The sequence below is a fragment of the Ruditapes philippinarum genome, unplaced genomic scaffold (assembly GCF_026571515.1).
Source record: "Ruditapes philippinarum isolate M1 unplaced genomic scaffold, ASM2657151v2 ctg1385_1_1_1_1, whole genome shotgun sequence".
NCBI lineage: Eukaryota > Metazoa > Mollusca > Bivalvia > Venerida > Veneridae > Ruditapes > Ruditapes philippinarum.
Window position 1 is genome coordinate 210,045 of NW_026854172.1, and position 20,973 is coordinate 231,017.

At 31.6% G+C, this 20,973-nt stretch overlaps 1 protein-coding gene across 6 annotated transcripts in view; it reads right to left on the bottom strand.

Moving 5' to 3' along the window:
• Positions 1 to 6,280: 6,280 nt before the first annotated feature.
• Positions 6,281 to 20,973, bottom strand: part of LOC132739258 (pleckstrin homology domain-containing family D member 1-like) — a 39,496-nt gene continuing 24,803 nt past the window's right edge. Inside the window, exons 14-15 of one of the 6 annotated variants that reach the window (XM_060726932.1) lie at positions 11,641 to 11,659; positions 8,170 to 8,367 (exon numbers count right to left, since the gene is read on the bottom strand). In XM_060726932.1, coding sequence (XP_060582915.1) covers positions 8,310 to 8,367; positions 11,641 to 11,659 — 77 coding nt within the window. In that variant the 3' untranslated portion in view covers positions 8,170 to 8,309. Of the gene's footprint in view, positions 8,368 to 11,640; positions 11,660 to 15,782; positions 15,809 to 20,973 lie in introns of all 6 variants that reach the window. The other 5 variants (XM_060726935.1, XM_060726929.1, XM_060726931.1 and 2 more) reach the window with 5 other exon arrangements.

Sequence of the window (20,973 nt, forward strand, 5' to 3'; positions counted from 1 at the left end):
ATAATAAAGTTACAATTAGCAGGAGAAGGCGAGTGAATGTTATAAATGCAATATCAAACATACATTCAAATACAATTGAGCCGCGTCACGACAAAACCAACATAATGGGTTTGCGACCAGCATGGATCCAGACCAGCCTGCACCTCCGCGCAGTCTGATCAGGATCCATGCTGTTCGCTATCAGTTACTCTACTTGTAATAGGGATTGTAAGCGAACAGCATGGATCCTGATCAGACTGCGTGGAAACATATATGTGAACTTTTTTCAATGATCAAGTTGGGAGATTTTTCTTCAAAAAAGAGGAAGATTTTCGAATTTGCAATGAACACAGAAGAAAGTTCTGACATCAAAAAGAGGGAGATTTCTTTAATTTGGGAAAGTACCCCTTATTTTAAGAAAAATCTTTGGAAATATGGCTGCAGAAAGAAGTAAAGTTCGCATGTATGTGTATATGTAATAGAAACAATATTTATGTGATGATATATGTTGAACAATACCACTCACTACATCATCAAAGGCCAGCCTTAGAAACAAAAACAAAAAATAATTTAGAAAAAATAAACAGTTAGCAAATGCACCAAATTAAAGAACCATCAAGTTACCAAATATAGCACAAAAATAAATAGTATTCAATTTACAAATCTTTAAGAACACTTTAGTGTGAGAAGCAATTCTTATTTAATATATATTCCAACAAAACAAGTTTTAACTTTCAATGAAAGTTGAGTAGCCAATAAGAAATATATTTCTGAGAAAATATCCCAATTAAGTTTTATAGAATAAAAGTTCTTTAATTCAAGACCCTGGTAATTTTACTTAATAAATTTAAAGCAATTTCTAGGTCTATGTCACTACATATAATGTAAATAACTTATATCAAATGATTGGCCCATATAATGTTAGCTACAGCTGGCAAATGTTATAATACAATATAAACATTTAAAATACCTTAATACATTTATTATACTACTAGATGTAAAGCACCCTTACAGTTATATAACCCAGAATATAACATAAATATAAACCAGTATGTGTAGCTGTAGTAATATATATATTACTTATTCCATGAGAAAATTCTAACAGAACTATTATATACTGGATAATGTTTTAATTCTATAAACTTTGAATATTTGTTTTTTACTGATAGGTAAATTATTATACATGTACATGTATACTGAAGATTGATAAAATACTGCTGAACAATTGAACAAGACTTTTAATGTCATCTTATTACAAGTTTTCAGGCAAAAGTTATTTTCAGATTAATGCATCATATTCTATGATCTGAATAAAGTAAGTACAAAGTCCCCCCCCCCCCCCCCCCCGAAAAAAAGAAGATAAAAAGAGGACAGACTTACAAGTGCTTATGGTCTATACTCTAGAGTGCCTGACAGTGTAGGAAGACCATCATTACTTTCACACTGGTACATACAGACAGACAGACATACAGACAGACAGACAGACAGACAGACAGACAGACAGACAGACAAAAATATGGTATGTAGTATCTATGACGGGGAAAAAAACCCTCATTATTTAACTTTAATTCATACAGACATATTCATTCTCAGACAAACAATCACAAAATCTTGGCGTGAAAAAACATCCCCATACATTGTATAACATTGCTAACAATTAACATATGTGCCCAGATATATTCACATATCACAGAAATTCTAATTAACAAATAACATCATACATTGTACAACACATATAAAAGCTCTACTTTGTGATGTAAATTTTAACATGTTTCTCATTTAATCTTTATATCATAAAAACTTGGCTTTCCAGAACAATAATATATATTCCTTTTGTTAATAGTGTAATCTTGACACATTATATATTAATTTACATCAAGTAAATTATTTCCGAACTGAATAAAGTTCTTTTTTCTTATTATCTTGCTGTGTATAAGCATGTTGGCATGAAAATTCTTTTCTTTGACTAACTATGTAACAGTGAAATGTACATCATTAAGATGTTGTCTATTGGCCATCATTACATGTTTATAATACTGCACGTTTGTAACGTCGCTTTTCATTGGATAATCGCGACGTTTATATAGTTTTATATACACGGCTGTTGTCGATTCATGGAAAAATCTTTTTTTTTTCTCTCTAAAAAATTATGTTTGCTGTATTATAAATTCGTTATAAAGATTGTTGATAGGTTATATGGCCGTATATAAACGGCTGTTTGTAATATAACCCTCGCCTAGCGGCTCGGGTTATATTTACAAACAGCCGTTTATATACGGCCATATAACCTGTCAACAATCTTTATAACTAATAATATAACTATAAGCATGTAGAATCAGGACACTACACTCAAAGTTAATACCATTTTTAAACATCATGTTATTCTTTCTTTAAATACTTAAAATCTGATTTAAAATGAAACAGTCTGATGAAGCCATGTTAATTTGACTTTCTGTTTGAAATAAAAAAAACTTCATAGAAACTTAACATTTTATCATGAACCTGGTGGGTGCAAGGTTTAGTGCTATATAAAAATTATATTAACAATATTTGGGTCATTTACTGAACGGTAGTTAAGAAACAAAGTAAATGCTTATAAATTACATAAATTTACAGAACAAAATTAATGAGCATAATAAACATGTAGATAGTTTATAGAACAATGGTGTGATACATCGATAAATTATTGGTCATCAAAAAAATTGGACCAAAATATGACACATTATATAGAGACAATTATTAAAACCGGGAATCGCAAAAATAGGAAATCTTAATTTGTAACAATTTAAGTTTTTTCATTAATATAAAGTAACTCAGCTTCAGAATATTACTAGCCTTTTTGTTATATTAATAGGAATCAGAAAAATGTTGTCAACAGATATGTTTCTAGCTAATCTGTATCTAAACACAGTAAATTCTTGAAGGCAACTTACAAACTAGTAATTTTGAGAAATTTTAAGTAGGATATGATCAAATCAAACTTTATATTTTGTACTGTTATCTCAAATTTAAAATTGCCATTTTAATGGCTATACCAGTACTTACATTCAGACCAGAATTTATATCTGTACAGTCTGATCATATTTATTCATTTATATAGTCATTGTCTTAATACATAATACAGGCACAATGAAATATTTATAGTCAAAACAAGAAATTGTATTACACAACTTAATAAGGTTAAACATTAATATGGGACATAAAAAGAGAGACATGACACTTGATGCATGTACATGTATAAAGTTCTGATACTGTGTAGTGGCGTAAGTAAATATTTACCCGATTCACAGTCCAACACTCTTTAACAATTTAGCTGGTGCTATGTTGCTATGTTACTCTATACATTTTGTATTACTGTACATTTGTTAAGCTAATTTTCATTGGACTAACGTTACATTCATATTACAGATATATACCCCTGCTTCCAACTGATAATTCAATTTGATTTTAATCAAAGAAACACTCATGTAGAATTTTAAATTCCTTAAATTTCTTATAAAGTGTATTGACAGGTTATATGGCCATGTATAAATGGTTGCCAGGACTATCCTTGCCTAAATACACAACTGTTTTACTAGGTCATATAACTTGTCAAAAAAAAGTGTCACAAAACTTTATAACTTATAAAACACACTGTTAATAACATATAAAACACAAAATAAATCTTCTTAAACAGAAGAATATAGGACATATAAAAGGAGCATATATTCAGATCTGGTGATATAACAAAACATACAATATAACATTAGACATTACTACAGGACAATGTGATATGTAAGTCTCTATGATATAACAGATGAATGACACCCTTGTGTAGTTGTTTATATTGTTACACAACATAAAATGATGAATGGAAGTTTAAAGGGACTCCACTAAGGTTTTTAATTTAAAGGGACTCCACTGAGGCTTTTAAACATGGGACTGGAAATGTATTTTTTGGATTTTATAACATACTATGTATGGAATGTTATACCAGTACCTTCTGTGCAAAAGTTCAGAACATTTTGCTCTTTTTGTTTTTAAAGAATAATCAATTTTGTTTTGCCAAATGACCTAAAAATGAAGTGCTTTACCGCCATAGACTTAAATTGAGCTGAATTGAACTTAAATACTGATTTTCAGTATTATTTTGAGTATATTTCTTGCTTATCTATTTCATATTTCTTCTGTTTGATTTGTCCCAGTTGATTTATGTAAGATTTAAAAAATGTATGTTTTTCATCTTTTGCACCTCAGCTTCATGTACATGTAGCATGAATCAAACAAAAAGTGAATTTTCAATATTCATATGCATGTAATAATATTTATTAAACCTGAAATAGCAAAATGTCAGACACTTCTTTTATTAAATAAACAATGTTGTGTAATCAACATTAGCTATCAATACATTAACAATGTAAAATTCTTACAATTTGTTTCCTTAAATATGTAATTGTCAGAACAAATGTCCCAGACTGTTTATATTTTTATGTTATTAATATACAGAATATTGAAGATAGAGTTGTCAGAAAATGTCTGAGTATTAAACCAATATTTGTAAAGGGAGGTAATAATATGGGTGAAGCTGTTCTTCAATTTTAGCAATCTATTCACCTTTCATTGAATTCTGTAGGCTTGTAAATCCATGGTATAATAATTTGGTTTATCCACTGTGTTTAAGTTCCCCTGAACATTTTCTGAAGTTTAAAATTTACAAAAATTTATGGAAAACATAAACTTTACAGAAAACCTGACAATAATTGAGAATAATGAAAAAAAAACGTCATTGTTTACATATTTACTACTGATATCTCCAACAACAATAAAAATTCTATGATAATACCAGCTGTTAGATTTCAATGATTTCATTAAATACTGCTTTACTTTCCTTACATTTGTTGAGTTAAGTCAGTGCATCATTTAACGAATGTAAAAAATTCTTACATGGATATCTTAGACAGGTATCAACAATCATAACAAAACTTTAAGACAGATATGTTTTTTTTCTCATTTGTTTCTGAAAACATTTTATTTTGAACACATTCTATATACTAGTATTTTTAGAACTTTCCTAGAAAAGTTAAAAAAAAAACATTTGCATTAAATAATTACTAAATGTTTATGTTTGTATGGTTTGTTTGATTATCCTATACATGTACATGTTAATGTAATAATGGAATGAAAAAATATGCAATCCTAAAACAATAACAAAGGACAGTTGTAAATTCTAAACAATGTTTAACAAAATCAGTGTAAGTAAGCTTAGTCAAGTCTTAAGCCTGCATGTGTACAAAAACTTATAATGTCTATCACTTAACCAAACACATGCACTTAATTTAAATTTTATCTTTATTCTTCAGTTTAAGTAAAATATCATGTTTTCTGATATTATATAATGTAAGTTAGTAAGTTCCAGGAAGTAAACTCACATCTGAGAATGTTTTAAACAAGCTACATGATTCTTAATCAAGCTAAACTAAAAACTGCTAAACTAAATAAATCTTTAACCATCTTAAAGCTACATGCCTCCAGAAAATCCAAAATATTTCAAGAAAATAAAACTTTATGAAAATGTACCATGACTTAATTAAGGAGAAGTATAAACATACCATATACAATAAAGTATTATTTTAAATGTACAATGTAATATACAATTAATGACCAATTTTGCTATTTTATCACTATATTTCTACTGCATAACCTAGGGGTAAAGCTTGTTTTTGCCAATTTTGAATCTTTTGTGCCATTAAATGGATTGTATCAGTAAGTGATGTTTACAATGTGTAAATAACTTTGTATGTTCTCTGAAACAATTTCTTTAAAAAAATCATGACATTTAAGATGATTTTGAAGGCATGCTGCTTTAACATGAGTGAAAAATTTCTTTCAGCAATAGTGCTGCATTATAATAAAATTCTATACAAAGCAAAAATGTGAGCAATACATGCTTAATGCACATCCCAGAAAAAAAGAAAAAAAAAAACTATTCTTATTTCTACATTAAAGTAATAAAATAGCACACAGTTTCAATATTAACAAGACAAGATATATTTCATAGTAATTCTTACATCACATGTGAATTCATAGAGGTAAATTACTGAACTGTTTTAATCTGAAAAGATATGTAACCATTCTTTAATATGAGCCGCGTCACGAAAAAACCAACATAATGGGTTTGCGACCAGCATGGATCCAGACCAGCCTGCGCATCCGCGCAGTCTGATCAGTATCCATGCTGTTCGCTTTCAGACCATATAACAAGTAAAGAAACTGATAACGAACAGCAGGGATCCTGATCAGACTGCGCGGATGCCCAGGCTGGTCTGGATCCATGCTGGTCGCAAACGCATTACTTTGGTTTTGTCATGACGTGGCTCATATATTCATTATTACATCAAGCAATCAAAACTGAGACAATTATTATACTGGAAGATCATTATGAGTGTTCTTGTACAAGAATGTATATTTAAAACAAATTTTTAATTTTAACTTTGCAATATTGAGGCATTCACAATTTTTATAGTTCATGTGCATAGCAATCAAGTATATAGAAGCAAGTGTTCAAATGCACACATATGGACAGCTTACCCTTGTGAGTGCCAAAATAAGTTACACATAAACATTAAAATGTAAACACTTTAACACAGCTAGAGATTTTAACTAGAATAATGTATGAACAATAAGCGACATATATAGTGCACTGTGTATAACTTTAGGCATAGTTCACTGTGTATAACTTTAGTCATAGTGCACTGTGTATAACTTTAGTCATAGTTCACTGTGTGTAACTTTAGTCATAGTGCACTGTGTATAACTTGAGTCAAAGTGCACTGTGTATAACTTTAGTCATAGTGCACTGTGTATAACTTAAGTCATAGTGCACTGTGTATAACTTTAGGCATAGTGCACTGTGTATAACTTTAGTCATAGTGTACTGTGAATAACTTTCGTCATAGTGCACTGTGTATACTTTAGTCATAGTGTACTGTGTATAACTTTAGTCATAGTGTACTGTGTATAACTTTAGTCATAGTGCACTGTGTATAGCTTAAGTCACAGTGCAATGTGTATAACTTTAGTCATAGTGCACTGTGTATATCTTAAGTCTTAATGCACTGTGTATAACTTTAGTCATAGTGCACTGTGTATAGCTTAAGTCACAGTGCACTGTGTATAACTTTAGTCATAGTGCACTGTGTATATCTTAAGTCTTAATGCACTGTGTATAACTTTAGTCATAGTGTACTGTGTATAACTTTAGTCATAGTGCACTGTGTATAACTTTAAGTCATAGTGCACTGTGTATAACTTTAAGTCATAGTGCACTGTGTATAACTTTAAGTCATAGTGCACTGTGTATAACTTAAGTCATAGTGCACTGTGTATAACTTTAGTCATAGTGCACTGTGTATAACTTAAGTCATAGTGTACTGTGTATAACTTTAGTCATAGTGCACTGTATATAACTCAAGTCATAGTGCACTGTGTATAACTTTAGCCATAGTTCACTGTATATAACTCAAGTCATAGTGCACTGTGTATAACTTTAGCCATAGTGCACTGTGTATAATTTTAGTCATAGTGTACTGTGTATACCTTTAGTCACAGTGTACTGTGTATACCTTTAGTCATAGTGCACTGCGTATAACTTTAGTCATAGTGCACTGCGTATAACTTTAGCCATAGTGCACTGTGTATAATTTTAGTCAAAGTGTACTGTGTATAACTTTAGTCATAGTGCTCTGTGTATACCTTTAGTCATAGTGCACTGCGAATAACTTTAGTCATAGTGCACTGCATATAACTTTAGTCATAGTGTACTGAGTATACCTTTTGTTATAGTGCACTGTGTATAACTTTAGCCATAGTGCACTGTGTATAACTATAGTCATAGTGCACTGTGTATAACTTAAGCCATATTGCACTGTGTATAACTTTAGTCAAAGTGTATTGTGCTTCATATAATATGTTTTATTTCTTCATTAACCTGAAGTAAAACATAGTCTGTGTTACAACATGTACTTTAATTACTGTAAGTTCATGGTCTGTGGTTACAATTAGTAAAACATCAAAACAGCAGTGTAGAGTGGTCAAACTTAATCCAGCTCTCCATTAAATGCATCGCATACATATATCAATAACATAAAGTAAATGATAAACATAGACAGGACAATATGGCATCAGTTTATATCGTACAAGTCTCTTTATATATCATAAATAATCAAAATCTTTCAGTATAAACTTCTTTCATTGGTGGGAGTGCAGCAAATTTGACTGGTTCTGAATCGTCTTCCTCCGTTTTTGAAGAGCTACGAACAAATGTAGACTGTGCCCTCCGGGGATTGAACGTTTTAGAACCTCTCGTCAGCACCGGAAGTTGATCCAGGTTCATCGACTTCGCACGCATACCTGAAATATTTCATCAAACCTTGATTGATATGTCTCTGTCATCTCATGAATTACATAATATAAACCGCAGTAAAAACAGTACAAAGTTTGAACAACAATTATAATTTAGTAAGTGCTGAATTAATTCATGTAAGGAGAAGTCAAGATTTCATGTAAGAAAACTTCAAGATTTCATGTAAATCTGTAAAAAAAAAAAAATTTCGCTTACAAATGAAGTAATTAAAAAGCATATTTTCCATTTTAATAATATTTTATGCAAGTGTAAGAAATTCATTATACATTGGTTACAATGAACAACCCTTACCCTGCTGAACTTATATAATGGACTTGCCCAGCTTTCAATTTGGAACAATCCACTTTGACAATTAAGGGATTTCAATATCAAAATACCAAAAAAAATCTAACTACCGACAATATAAAAAACGAGTGAGACTAAAAAAAGGATTGGAGCACCACACTAAATACCGTATTCTGGTACATACCGAACAAGACGCTTGAATGATTAAATGCTAAAACCTCGCCTTTTCACCTTACAGAATGAACTTTAAAACGTCTAATTCATCTTTTCAGCCTGATGAAAAATGTGAAATTTGGCAAAAAAAAAATCATATTTGTCTATTTGTGATCATGATTTCTGCAAGCGTCTAGAGGTACTGCTCCAATCCTGTATTGAGTTAAATCCATAAAAAACTTGATCAAATAACACAGGTCAGCAGACGGACCTGGCTATATACTGGTGGCAAAGGCAAGCCAACTCCAGTTCCAGCAGGTGAAGGGTTAACAATTAAAAAATCTGATCATTCTGTTTTCTTGATTCAACATCTAATTTTCTGATTAGTTCAAACATTAGGGTCATACAAGAGTAACTATTAGCACCTGAAAAAATCTAGTTGTTTATTAACTTAACAGTTTTTTTTTTGCATCAAAAGTCTCCTTTTGTACAAAAATAAACAAGTGCAAGTCAGGAAATATCAAAATTTGTATTTACTCCATATTATTATGTCTACTTAAAGGTGGTAATGACTATGCAATTTTACTAATATAACATAATTTCTCCAGTAAACTTATATGTATACCTGTACCTCTTGTCATTTAATAAGGACCTCCAATACAGAAATAAAATAGTTTAACTTAGGTTAATTTGAAATTTAGATTTTGAAAGTAATTAAGATTACAGCTAGGACAGTTATGTTGTACTGTCTTAGCCAGGGGTACTAACTCTGGTTCATAAATGGTACATATATATAATTACTAGACTATTGTTACTATATATAGTAACACTCATGCTATTACTTTATTATGAAGATATTAACCCTAACCACCCTAAATATTTTAAATTGACTTGCCCGTCTTTCTATCTGGACTAAACCATTTATCCTTTTTAGGGAAAATTTCACTTACTGAATAGTGAACAGTGCAGACTATAATCAGACAACATAGATGTGCCGGCTGACCTTGGTCTGCAGTGGTCACATGGGTAGATTCAGTCGCTGCCTGCTTGCTAAAGGTTACAATTATCAACTGCATGCCATTCATTTAACTTGTATTTAAAGCAGTGTACTATATTATATAGCTGTGGTTTAAGTTAAGCAATGTGGAAAATTTAACACTTGTGTAATTATTTTCAAACAAAGCTCATTTTAAAATAAGTTTACTTTTGATAAACAAACTGTATTAGTGATATAATTTTTTTTAGAAAATTGTGATCATTAGCATTACTTTATCATTTTAACATCATACAATATTCAATATTTGGTGATAGTAATAAAATACCAAAGTAACAAGATATGTTTGTAAAACATGTATGCCCCCTATCAGCAGCCAATTAGTCATGTGATAAGGTTATTATGCATGACTTCTGACCCAGTGATCAAACAATTAATAAGGGTTATCAAGTATCTACTGGTCATGACCTTAACCTTTGACCCCTTGACCCAAAACTCAATAGGGGTCATCTGCTGGTCACGACCAATCATCATACAAAGTTTGAAGTTCCTAGGCCTAAGCGTTCTTAGTTAATTGATCGGAAACCGTTTTTACCTACAAGGTCAATGTGACCTTGACCTTTGACCCCTTAACCCCAAAATCAATAGGGGTCATCTGCTGGTCATGACCAATCACCATACCAAGTTTGAAGTTCCTAGGCCTAAGGGTTCTTTTGTTATTGATCAGAAACCGTTTTTACCCAAGAGGTCAATGTGACCTTGACCTTTGACCCCTTGACCCCAAAATCAATAGGGGTCATCTACTGATCATGACCAATCACCATACCAAGTTTGAAGTTCCTAGGCCTTAAAGTTCTTTAGTTATTGATTGGAAACCGTTTTTGCTTACAAGGTCAATGTGACCTTGACCTTTGACCCCTTGACCCCAAAATCAATAGGGATCATCTACTGATCATGACCAATCACCATACCAAGTTTGAAGTTCCTAGGCCTTAAGGTTCTTTAGTTATTGATCGGAAACCGTTTTTGCTTACAAGGTCAATGTGACCTTGACCTTTGACCCTTTGACCCCAAAATCAATAGGGGTCATCTACTGGTCATGACCAATCACCTTACCAAGTTTGAAGTTCCTAGGCCTTAAGGTTCTTTAGTTATTGATCGGAAACCGTTTTTGCTTACAAGGTCAATGTGACCTTGACCTTTGACCCCTTGACCCCATAATCAATAGGGGTCATCTACTGGTCATGACCAATCACCATACCAAGTTTGAAGTTCCTAGGCCTAAGGGTTCTTTAGTTATCACTCGGAAACCATTTGGTCTACGGACCGATGGACCAACGGACCGACAAGTGCAAAGCAATATACCCCCTTTTCTTCGAAATGGGGGCATAATAAAATACAAATTATTATGAAGATAATGAATCTATAAGGTAAGATTTTTTTTACCACAAAATGTGGTGGTGGGGGACTACTTGGAGGGAAAAGGGGCGGGGGGGGGGGGGCATTAACGCATTAATTGAAAACAAAACGGTATTATCAGAGTTATAAAGGGATATCACCATATAAATGTATTTTTGAAAAGGGTTCATTATATCCATGACTGTAATGGACATGTCAAATATTTAATTTGAAATTGTCCATTATTAGTTCAAGGGTTTGAATACAGGAGCCAATGATAAAGATTTTGTCACATTGAGCAATAGTGCAGACTGGCTCGTAAGTGTGCTAGCTGAATGGGTACTAGCAGTCTAAACACACAGTTAATGTGATAATGTAACTTGTATAACTGTCTGATCTAACTTTATAACAATATTAACTATAAACTCACCCTGCTGCCAGTTGTTCAGCTAATTAATTATAACAATATTTACCATTTACATATAGTACATTATAATAATGATAATAATAAAGTATATGATAATATATTATCTAACATTTAACACTTAACCTGCTGAGCATATGCCATAGATTTTCCAAGCTTAGAATCTGGAACAGCCCATTTAAAGTTTAAAGGAGCATGCCTCCAGATTCATGCTTATTTTCATGAAAATTTCAAAAATGTATTAACAAGTCAAATATTAAGTCAAATATTGGGAAGCGAACAAAGAAAAAAACTTACAGATTGCAAACAGCATTTGCAATTAACGTAAATTACCTTAAAGAGGTCAAAATAAGCAAAATTAGCCCTTACTGCGTTAGTAACGCAGTATAAATATGGTAATTAATACCGCAAAATCAGTCCTTAATCGCATATAACATGTAAATCATTACTTCAGTCTTGAAACATTTTACTTTTCTTAAAATTTTAGCACATTTTTCTCAAATTTAATTTTCCTTAAAATTAGAGGCATGCAGCTTTAAGGGTTTCAATCTGAAAATTCCCAAGTTGAGTTACTACCAGTATAGAGTCTGGACTCAGACTACATGGTATGCTCAGGCCAGGCTCTATACTGGTGGTAAAGGTTTACCAAGTCTTCAGTTCAAGCAGGTTAAAGGTCAACATGGAAAAACAAAATAAAAATGATGACAAGAAATATTGTCCGACTCTAATAAATGTAACAAAATATTTCAAAACGATAATGACAAAATCAAAAGCTTTAGATATCAACAATACAAAATGTCATTAAAACATGCCATGCAGATCTAAAAAAAAAGAATCATAATCAACCTTATGATACAACAGAACTGAACCACAATACCCATAATGCAATACTGTTCCAATCACATGACTTATCACATGACATTCTTATACAAAACCAATAAATCACTTTATTATATACTTATAAATGAAATAATGAGAAATATTGATGAAATAAAATGCGTATTATCATTTTCCGTATTTTCAATGTGAAAATTTATTTTTCACTGCAGTGAAACATATTTTCCGTATTTTCACTGGTGTCTTCCTGGACTACTTTCTTTTAAATTCTGCAAGTACACAAAATTTAAGGGAAAGTCTTTCAAATTTTATCGCAAAAAAGAGAAAAATGTATATAATAAACAGAAAATTCAAGTTTTTTCTATAAATACATCTTTTATTTTCATCTTGTGGCATGAAAATTACCATATTTCACTCGTGGCTACCGCCACTCATGAAATATTTATTTTCATACCACTTGATGAAAATAAATCATGTATTTATAGAAAAAACTTGAATATCCTCTATGTCATAAAGTGGATATAATTCTGTTTCAATCTTTACTATAGAAAATTTTTGAGGAAATGGACATGACCTGATTTTATTTAAAATTGTCCATTTGTAATTTAAGAAATTTCCATAAAAAAAATTTGTACTGGCAGCCAAAAGTGCAAAGTCTGGTGACACAGGCTGGTGTGATACCATCTATATTGATGAATTATTGCTACAAGAGTTCAATGCTATACTATATTCCAACAAAAATTATCATCCACTTTACAATAAACAGAACATAATAAAGACTATTTCATTCAGGGCTGCCCTGTTACATTAAAAGATCACAAATTTTCATGAAAAGTAATCATTACAAAATTGTAATGAAAGTATCAATAATTACAAGCAAATGTATTTGATTTAATTTCAGCAAAAGTTCATGAACTTAGGATCATGTATCAAGATTCAAGACAATTTCTACCTGAGGAAGTATCAACATTTTGCAATTAGAATTTAACTCTGTACTCTTTTAAGCTGAAATTCTGTGTCTTTTCTCTTTCCTTTGAAATATTCTGCTTTCATAAACAAATATCAAATATTGTAACATGATAATTTCTTTATTGCAAATCAAAAAGTGAACTTATTTTGCTGACTTAATTGTTAAAGAAGTCTTGATGAAGAGAATGATGACCTGCTTAGAACTTGGAGTTACTGCCCCTGTATAAGGGTTTTCAATATTTAGGAGCATCCAGTATGCCTGGTCACACTGACCTTTATAAGTTCTCTATGTGTAACATTGAAAAATCATAAATGTTGCTAATTCTCAATGGGTTAAAAGGGAACTTAATAGCATAGGCCGAAATTTTCACAAAGGTAAGGACAATAAGTCTGCAAAAACTGCTGTAAAACATCATGTATACAAAATATGTTGTAATATGTTGTAATAATTGTTTTTAAAATGTTTTTAACTCCATGTCTATTTTAAGATGGAGGCATTGAAACACAGACATACAAACTGGCAGACATACAGGCATAGCATTATCCAGGAAAAGGTACTGGAAAATTGTTCAAATCATTTCTACACCAAATTTATGAAAATATATTTCAACATATATCCACCACATCTCAATCTGTAATGAAAATTTCATGTGGCAAGTGTTACAAAGTTATAGCATATTATAAAGCATGGATTCCATGTAGGTAACATAATCAAAGACATTACCAAAAATGACAATTCTCCAAGCCAAAGCAGAAAGGTGCTGATCAAATATCCTAGATGCGTGACAGCGGGCAGGGCAGCCCTGTTCCTTACATTCTAAACAAGCAACTAATGATGCTTTATGTAGAAAATCTAATGAGAAACTTTTTTTAACTTACAGCAATTGGTTTTTACTAAATTCTGTATATATTTTCTTTTCAGAAAATGAAATCATTCAAATTGCATCGTAAAATAACAGAAACAGCCAGTCTGACAAATAATTTCTCGAGTATTATACATAAAGCATCAAATATTCCAAAACAAAATAAGGTTTTCTATAAATACTGTTATTTTAGCTTGACAACCTAGGAGGATGCAAGGCTGGTACAAAAGCAGCAGAAAACAACAACAACAACAAAAAAATCTTAATATAAATAAGTCTGTTTCATCTAAAAAGGTATCGAAATTACTGTTACCTGAGGCATTAGCGTTACAAGAAATAATATTTTTGCTCTTACTCACAAACCTAAGCCTTATTTATTTTATTACCCCAAACAAATACTTCATTTGGACACAGTTTCTATTTTTCAGAATTTTACAGTGAAAAAGTACAGTTACATGGTACACTGGAATGCATAGACCCCTGACCTGTTTAAATCTAAGGATATGTTAAGAATTTCACCACAACATATTTAACAAACAAGAGGGCCATGATGGCCCTGGATCGCTCCCCCTGACCCATCAACCGCATCCAAGCAATGTCTTAGACAAGCATCCTGGCCAAGTTTGATGACAATTGAGTCAAAAATGTGACCTCTAGTGTGTTAAAAAGGTTTTCCATATTTGGGCAATGTGACCTAATTTTTGACCGGAGACGACCCATATTCAAACTTGACCTAGAAATCATCAAAACAACCTTCCTGACAAATTTCCAGGATATTTGGATCAAAACTGCAGCCACTACAGTGTTAAAAAGATTTTTCTATTTTTAGCTTCTGTGACCTAGTTTTTGACCGGAGATGACCCATCTTCGAACTTGACCTAGAAATCATCAAAACAACCTTCCTGACAAATTTCCAGAATATTTGGATCAAAACTGCAGCCAGTAGAGTGTTAACAAGCTTTTTATATTTTTAGCTCCTGTGACCTAGTTTTTGACCCGAGATAACCCATCTTCGAAACTCGATCTGTATTTCATTGAGACAAACATTCTGACAAAGTTTGATGATGATCCAATCAAAACTGTGACTGCTAGACTGTTAACAACCCAATTGTTTACGACGAACAATGCACGACGCACAACGATGGACGCCGGACAATCATAGCCCCATCACTATACCTCACCTTGACCACTTCATGGTCAGGTGAGCTAAAAACACATGACAATGTTTGTGGTTAAATGTATTAATATTCAAATTAAAGGTCAGAGTAGGAATCTATCAATTAACAGTAATAATAACTCCCATTGGCCTATGGGAAATTGAGGAAAATAGTGAGGGGTTAATAAAAGTACTATTAGTGAAAACTGCAGAACTTCACAAAACCAGAGAAAATTTATAGAATTTATATATAATACACACCAATCCTACATACATAGTCTGCTAATATAACAGTATTTACTGAAGTCCAATAGTCTACTTACCATCTATACAAATATAGGCTCTGGAGCTGGGGTTAAAATTTAATCAAATTACAGAAACATCTATCTAACTAAATGATGGTGTGAAAACATACAAACTATGATCAACTATATTTTGAAATGATATTACTATTTTCTACTATAGACTGTATCTCCGCTATTAATGATCAGTTTTAATAACTACATTTTTTTGCAATATATCTAGTAAAGCAAATGATGCCAGGAAAAGTATAAAGTTAAAATTGTGTACCTGTGTGAAAAGAGTTATAAATTAAAGTGCCGCTGAAAACACATGCATGAAAGTTCAATTCTTTTGAAAAAATTTAATACTTATCAATTAATGTTATTAATGACTTAACACAATTTTAACAACATTGTTTCATTCATGTATACATGTAGACTTATTATCAACTTGTTTACAAGCTCAATTTACATACATATTTAGATACTGTATTTGTCAAATACAGTATCTAAATATGTATGTCCACCACACTTATTTCTGTTGTTGTTCATTTTAAGTCAAAACATTACCACACTGAACATTGGGGTTTTAAGGCCCCTTTCAGCTTGAATGGCGGAAGATAACCTTGGAGCCTCTCTACACATTAATCAAACAGAAACAAACTGACAATCGAGGTCAACCACTGACCCCCGTTAGCCATCCAGTAACTTCCTCATATAAAACAATTCATCATCCATGCTGGGATTCGAACTTACAGCAGAACTATCACAGGCAAGAGACTGAAAACACTTCACTACTTTGCCCTTGGCACAATGTCATAATTCAAAATAACTTACAGAACTTAATAAAACAAAATGTTACAAAAATTCCTGGTACTATAGCTTCACAATATGTGTATATTATCTTTAATGTCAAAGTTTATTGTTCTTGATTAACACATTGGTTACAGTAGTAATATGTTATGTTATTTTTTTTTAAGCTAGGCCATGCAACTTGATGCAACCATTCATTCTTTCTCATGCATAGTTTTAGTTAGTAAATCAATTATATCTCAGTTCATTATTTCATTAATTCAATTAAATATATCACAATAATAATAACATTGGTTAATCATTTTAACCTTTATTTTGATATAATTATGCAAAGTTACTTTAAATCTGAACTTATCAAATGAATTTGTTAATTATCTATTCATTGAATTTGTTAAATTTAAGGATTTTAAAACTAAAATATTAAAATGAAGTAGCCATGAGTAAGATTTCTAAGGTTGTAAAGACGGGCCTAGTATTGTACTAAAAGTATACACATTTGTCTAAACACTGAGACAGATAATTTTTAGAAATCTCAAAACTAATTCTTTCATTATTGCCTTATATTAACTAACACCAATAATTCAATAAGAATAAAATTTAAAGAAAAAAGTATTTTGTTTTAAAATGTCCTGAAATTTAAAGATTCTTAAATTAGTAACGAAGTAAATATTGTGTTAACTAGATGTCTATTATTTTAACATAGCATATATTTGTGTATACACACAACTACACATTATCATATAGTAGTTAACCTTGTTTAAGGTCAAATCAAGAATGCAAATGTCTGCTCAATCTTAAAAAGAACTTAACAGATATTTTTATAACAATATTACAAGGAACTGAAACTTCAAAATTACTGATAAAAAGAAGAGGTAGTCTCCAGAACTCGGCAGATGTTGGGTATTCCCCAATCATATCCCAGGGTACAACCAAAATTTTACAGTTACAACTTATATATTGATAAATTCAGTATACTGATAATAATTCTAACACGATCCACATTTTCCCCTGAACTAGAAGTGTGTTATTATGCAATAAAATCACTGTTTGACATTAATATTTGGACATGTGACGTAATCATTATGCACGTGACATAACCACTAAAATGTGACGCGCTAAAAATTAGTACGGAAACAAGTCAGGCACAATTTAGCTCAATATCAGGTACGGCAGCATATGTTTGTTGATGTCGTGTTAGAATCAAAACTAGAACTATCGATGAATGCGATTCATACCCCCACCAATGTCCTTGACAGAACATTTTCTAAGCCTAAAAGGGGCATAACTTGTGTCATAATTCAATGGAATTGTATAATTTTCGTCATCTGAGCTTGCTTGTAACCATTCATATAAATCTTAAGTTTCAAGTCAATATTTGTTCTGGTTTAAGAAATATTATAGTAAATAAATTTAAAGACATTAAAATGGACTTAACTTGTCAAAATACAATACAAAGTTATCCCCCCAAATTTTCTAGTTATGAAACTTGACCTGCATATCTTACTTGCAACACTTCGTATAAGTTTCCAATGATTATCTGTTCTAGTTTTAGAAATATTCAAGTACATGTTATAATTTCAGAACATTTTCAAAGTCAATTTTTGACCTTCAAGTGTGGCCTTAACCTTAAGCTGGCACAAGGGTAAGAGGGGTTCTGCACATTGCCAAGTTGGGGTGAACATTTGAGTCAAGTTTGAAGAAAATCCTTCCATAAGTATAGAATTTATAGAGCGGACACAATATTGTCTAATATTGATCATATGCAAATTTAAAAACTTAACTAGAGGCATAACTTTGTCAAAATGCAATACAGAGGTATGAAACTTGACCTGCATATCTTAATTGTGACACCTCATATATCTCTTAAGTTTCAAGCAAATACCTGTGCTAGTTTCAGAAATATTCAAGTACATGCTAAAATTTAAGAACATTTTCTAAGTCAATTTTTGACCTTCAAGTGTGACCTTGACCTTAAGCCGGCACAAAGGTAAGTTGGGTTCTGCACATCCCCTTGTTGAGGTGAACATTTGAGTAAAGTTTGAAGAAAATTCTTCCCTTAGTACAGGATTTATAGAGCGGACACGACATATTGTCTAATATTTCATTGTATGTAAATTTGAAGACTTAAAAAGGGGCATAACTTTGTCAAAATGCAATACAGAGTTATGAAACTTGACCTGCATATCTAAATTGTGACACTTCATATTTATATTTTTAGTTTCAAGCATATATCTTTTCTAGTTTCAGAAATATTCAAATACATGTTAAAATTTTAGAATATTTTCTAAGTCAATTTTTGACCTTCAAGTGTGACCTTGACCTTAAACCAGCAGAGGAGCAACATGGGTTCTGCACATCCCCTTGTTGAGGTGAACAATTCAGCCAAGATTGAAGAAAATATTTCAATTAGTGTAGGATTTACAGAGCGGACAGGACAAACTGTCTAATATTTGATTGTTTGATATTTGACCTTCAATTGTGACCTTGACCTTGAGCTGACACATGGGCAACATAAGTTCTGCACATTCCCTTGTTGAGGTGAACATTTTAGCCAAGTTTGAAGAAAATCTTTCAATTAGTGTAGGACTTACAGAGCAGACACGACATACTGTCTAATATTAGATTGTTTGATATTTGACCTTCAATTGTGACCTTGACCTTGAGCTGACACATAGGCAACATGGGTTCTGCACATCCCCTTGTTGAAGTGAACATTTGAGTCAAGTTTGAAAGAAATCTTTCAATTAGTGAAGGACTTACAGAGCGGACACGACATACTGTCTAATATTTGATTGTTTGATATTTGACCTTCAAATCTGACCTTGACCTTGAGCTGACACAGGGGCAACATAGGTTCTGCACATCCCCTTGTTGAGGTGGACATTTGAGCCAAGTTTGAAGAAAATGCTCCAATTGGTATAGGATTTATAGAGTGGACACGATAATGGAGACGGAGGGACGTAGGGACGGACATACAGACGGACACAAAAAAGCAAATCCATTATAGCCCCCCCCCCCCCCCCCCACATTTGGGGTGGGGGTATAATAATATATCATAATTGGTGATTTTATCGCTTAAAAAAATCACTGCTTGTCATTCAAATGCGCATCATTATATCATTTGTGATAAAATACCTCACATCTGAACTCAAAATATTGATTCTATTAAGCGATAAAATCACAGTTTGGGACATATTATTTTTTAAGCACAACAATTTGACACTTTCTTGTGAATGGTAATGCACAATGTGAAGCTACAATAGAACAAAGTCTGTATAAACCCCGGGACAAGATCAAGAAATGTCACAATTACAGAGTTTTGAATATTCTTTAGTTACACTCAGAACTTATTTTGAATAAAATCCTGTTTCATACATAACAAGAGAAACGGTTTTCTAGTGTTTTTTTTTCTTTGTAAGGTTTATCAGAACACAGACATTATGTTAAAGTTACAAAGTGACTTGCAAACACAACAATAAAATTCTGTTGAATTAAAAATATTACAAATGTCACTAGTATTTTACAAAATAAATTCAGTTGAAATATATCAAGATTGAGCAGACATTAGAACATATAAACACGTCATGTGACTACCTAATCCTCCAACGCTCTTCTAGTTCAAATACTGATGGAGCTGTAAATTGTCAGCAATTATAAAATAACATGCTCAAATGCTCTATCTACAGAATACAAACATTATTTTGTAATGCAACAAGGTTCAAAATACACACAAAAAATCTAACAAAAATCAAAATATGACTATCATAATGGTCAGTCTATATTTTATTAAATTTTTTTACTCATGTTACAATAATCATTACATTCTCTGATTTAATATACCAAATCAATGTTTTCAAGGGATTTATCGCTTTTTTACAAGTAGCAAGCTGACTGAACATTTTCAAACATAGTTTTTCAACATTAAAAATAATGTATAATGTATTCTAACTTGAACCGCAATTTTCGCATTCAACATAGAAGAACCAAAAGTGTGTGTAAATATGCAATCACTGTGGACAATCTATTTATAGACATGTGATGTAACCATTAAAAATGTGATGTGCTGAAAATCACTTTTATTGTTTGGCGCTTTGGATGCACAACATTATATCATTTAAGCTATGCCCTTGTGATATTTCAAGCTTAATTTTTGCACAATATATGGACAAAAATTGCTTTAATTAGTAATATTTAATTGTAAATTACATTGCTGTAAAATATATGTGTTTGGGCTGGAGGCCTTATTATGCAATCCATCCTTATTATGCAATAATCTTAAACTTATAATATTATAACTTATAATAATTATAATAATTTTTAAATATGTTAAATTACAACATCACATGACAAATAAAGCTTGCCGTGAACACATGTTTGTTAAGCTTTAAAGAAAAAAGGTCAAGTTTTGAAAATAAACAAA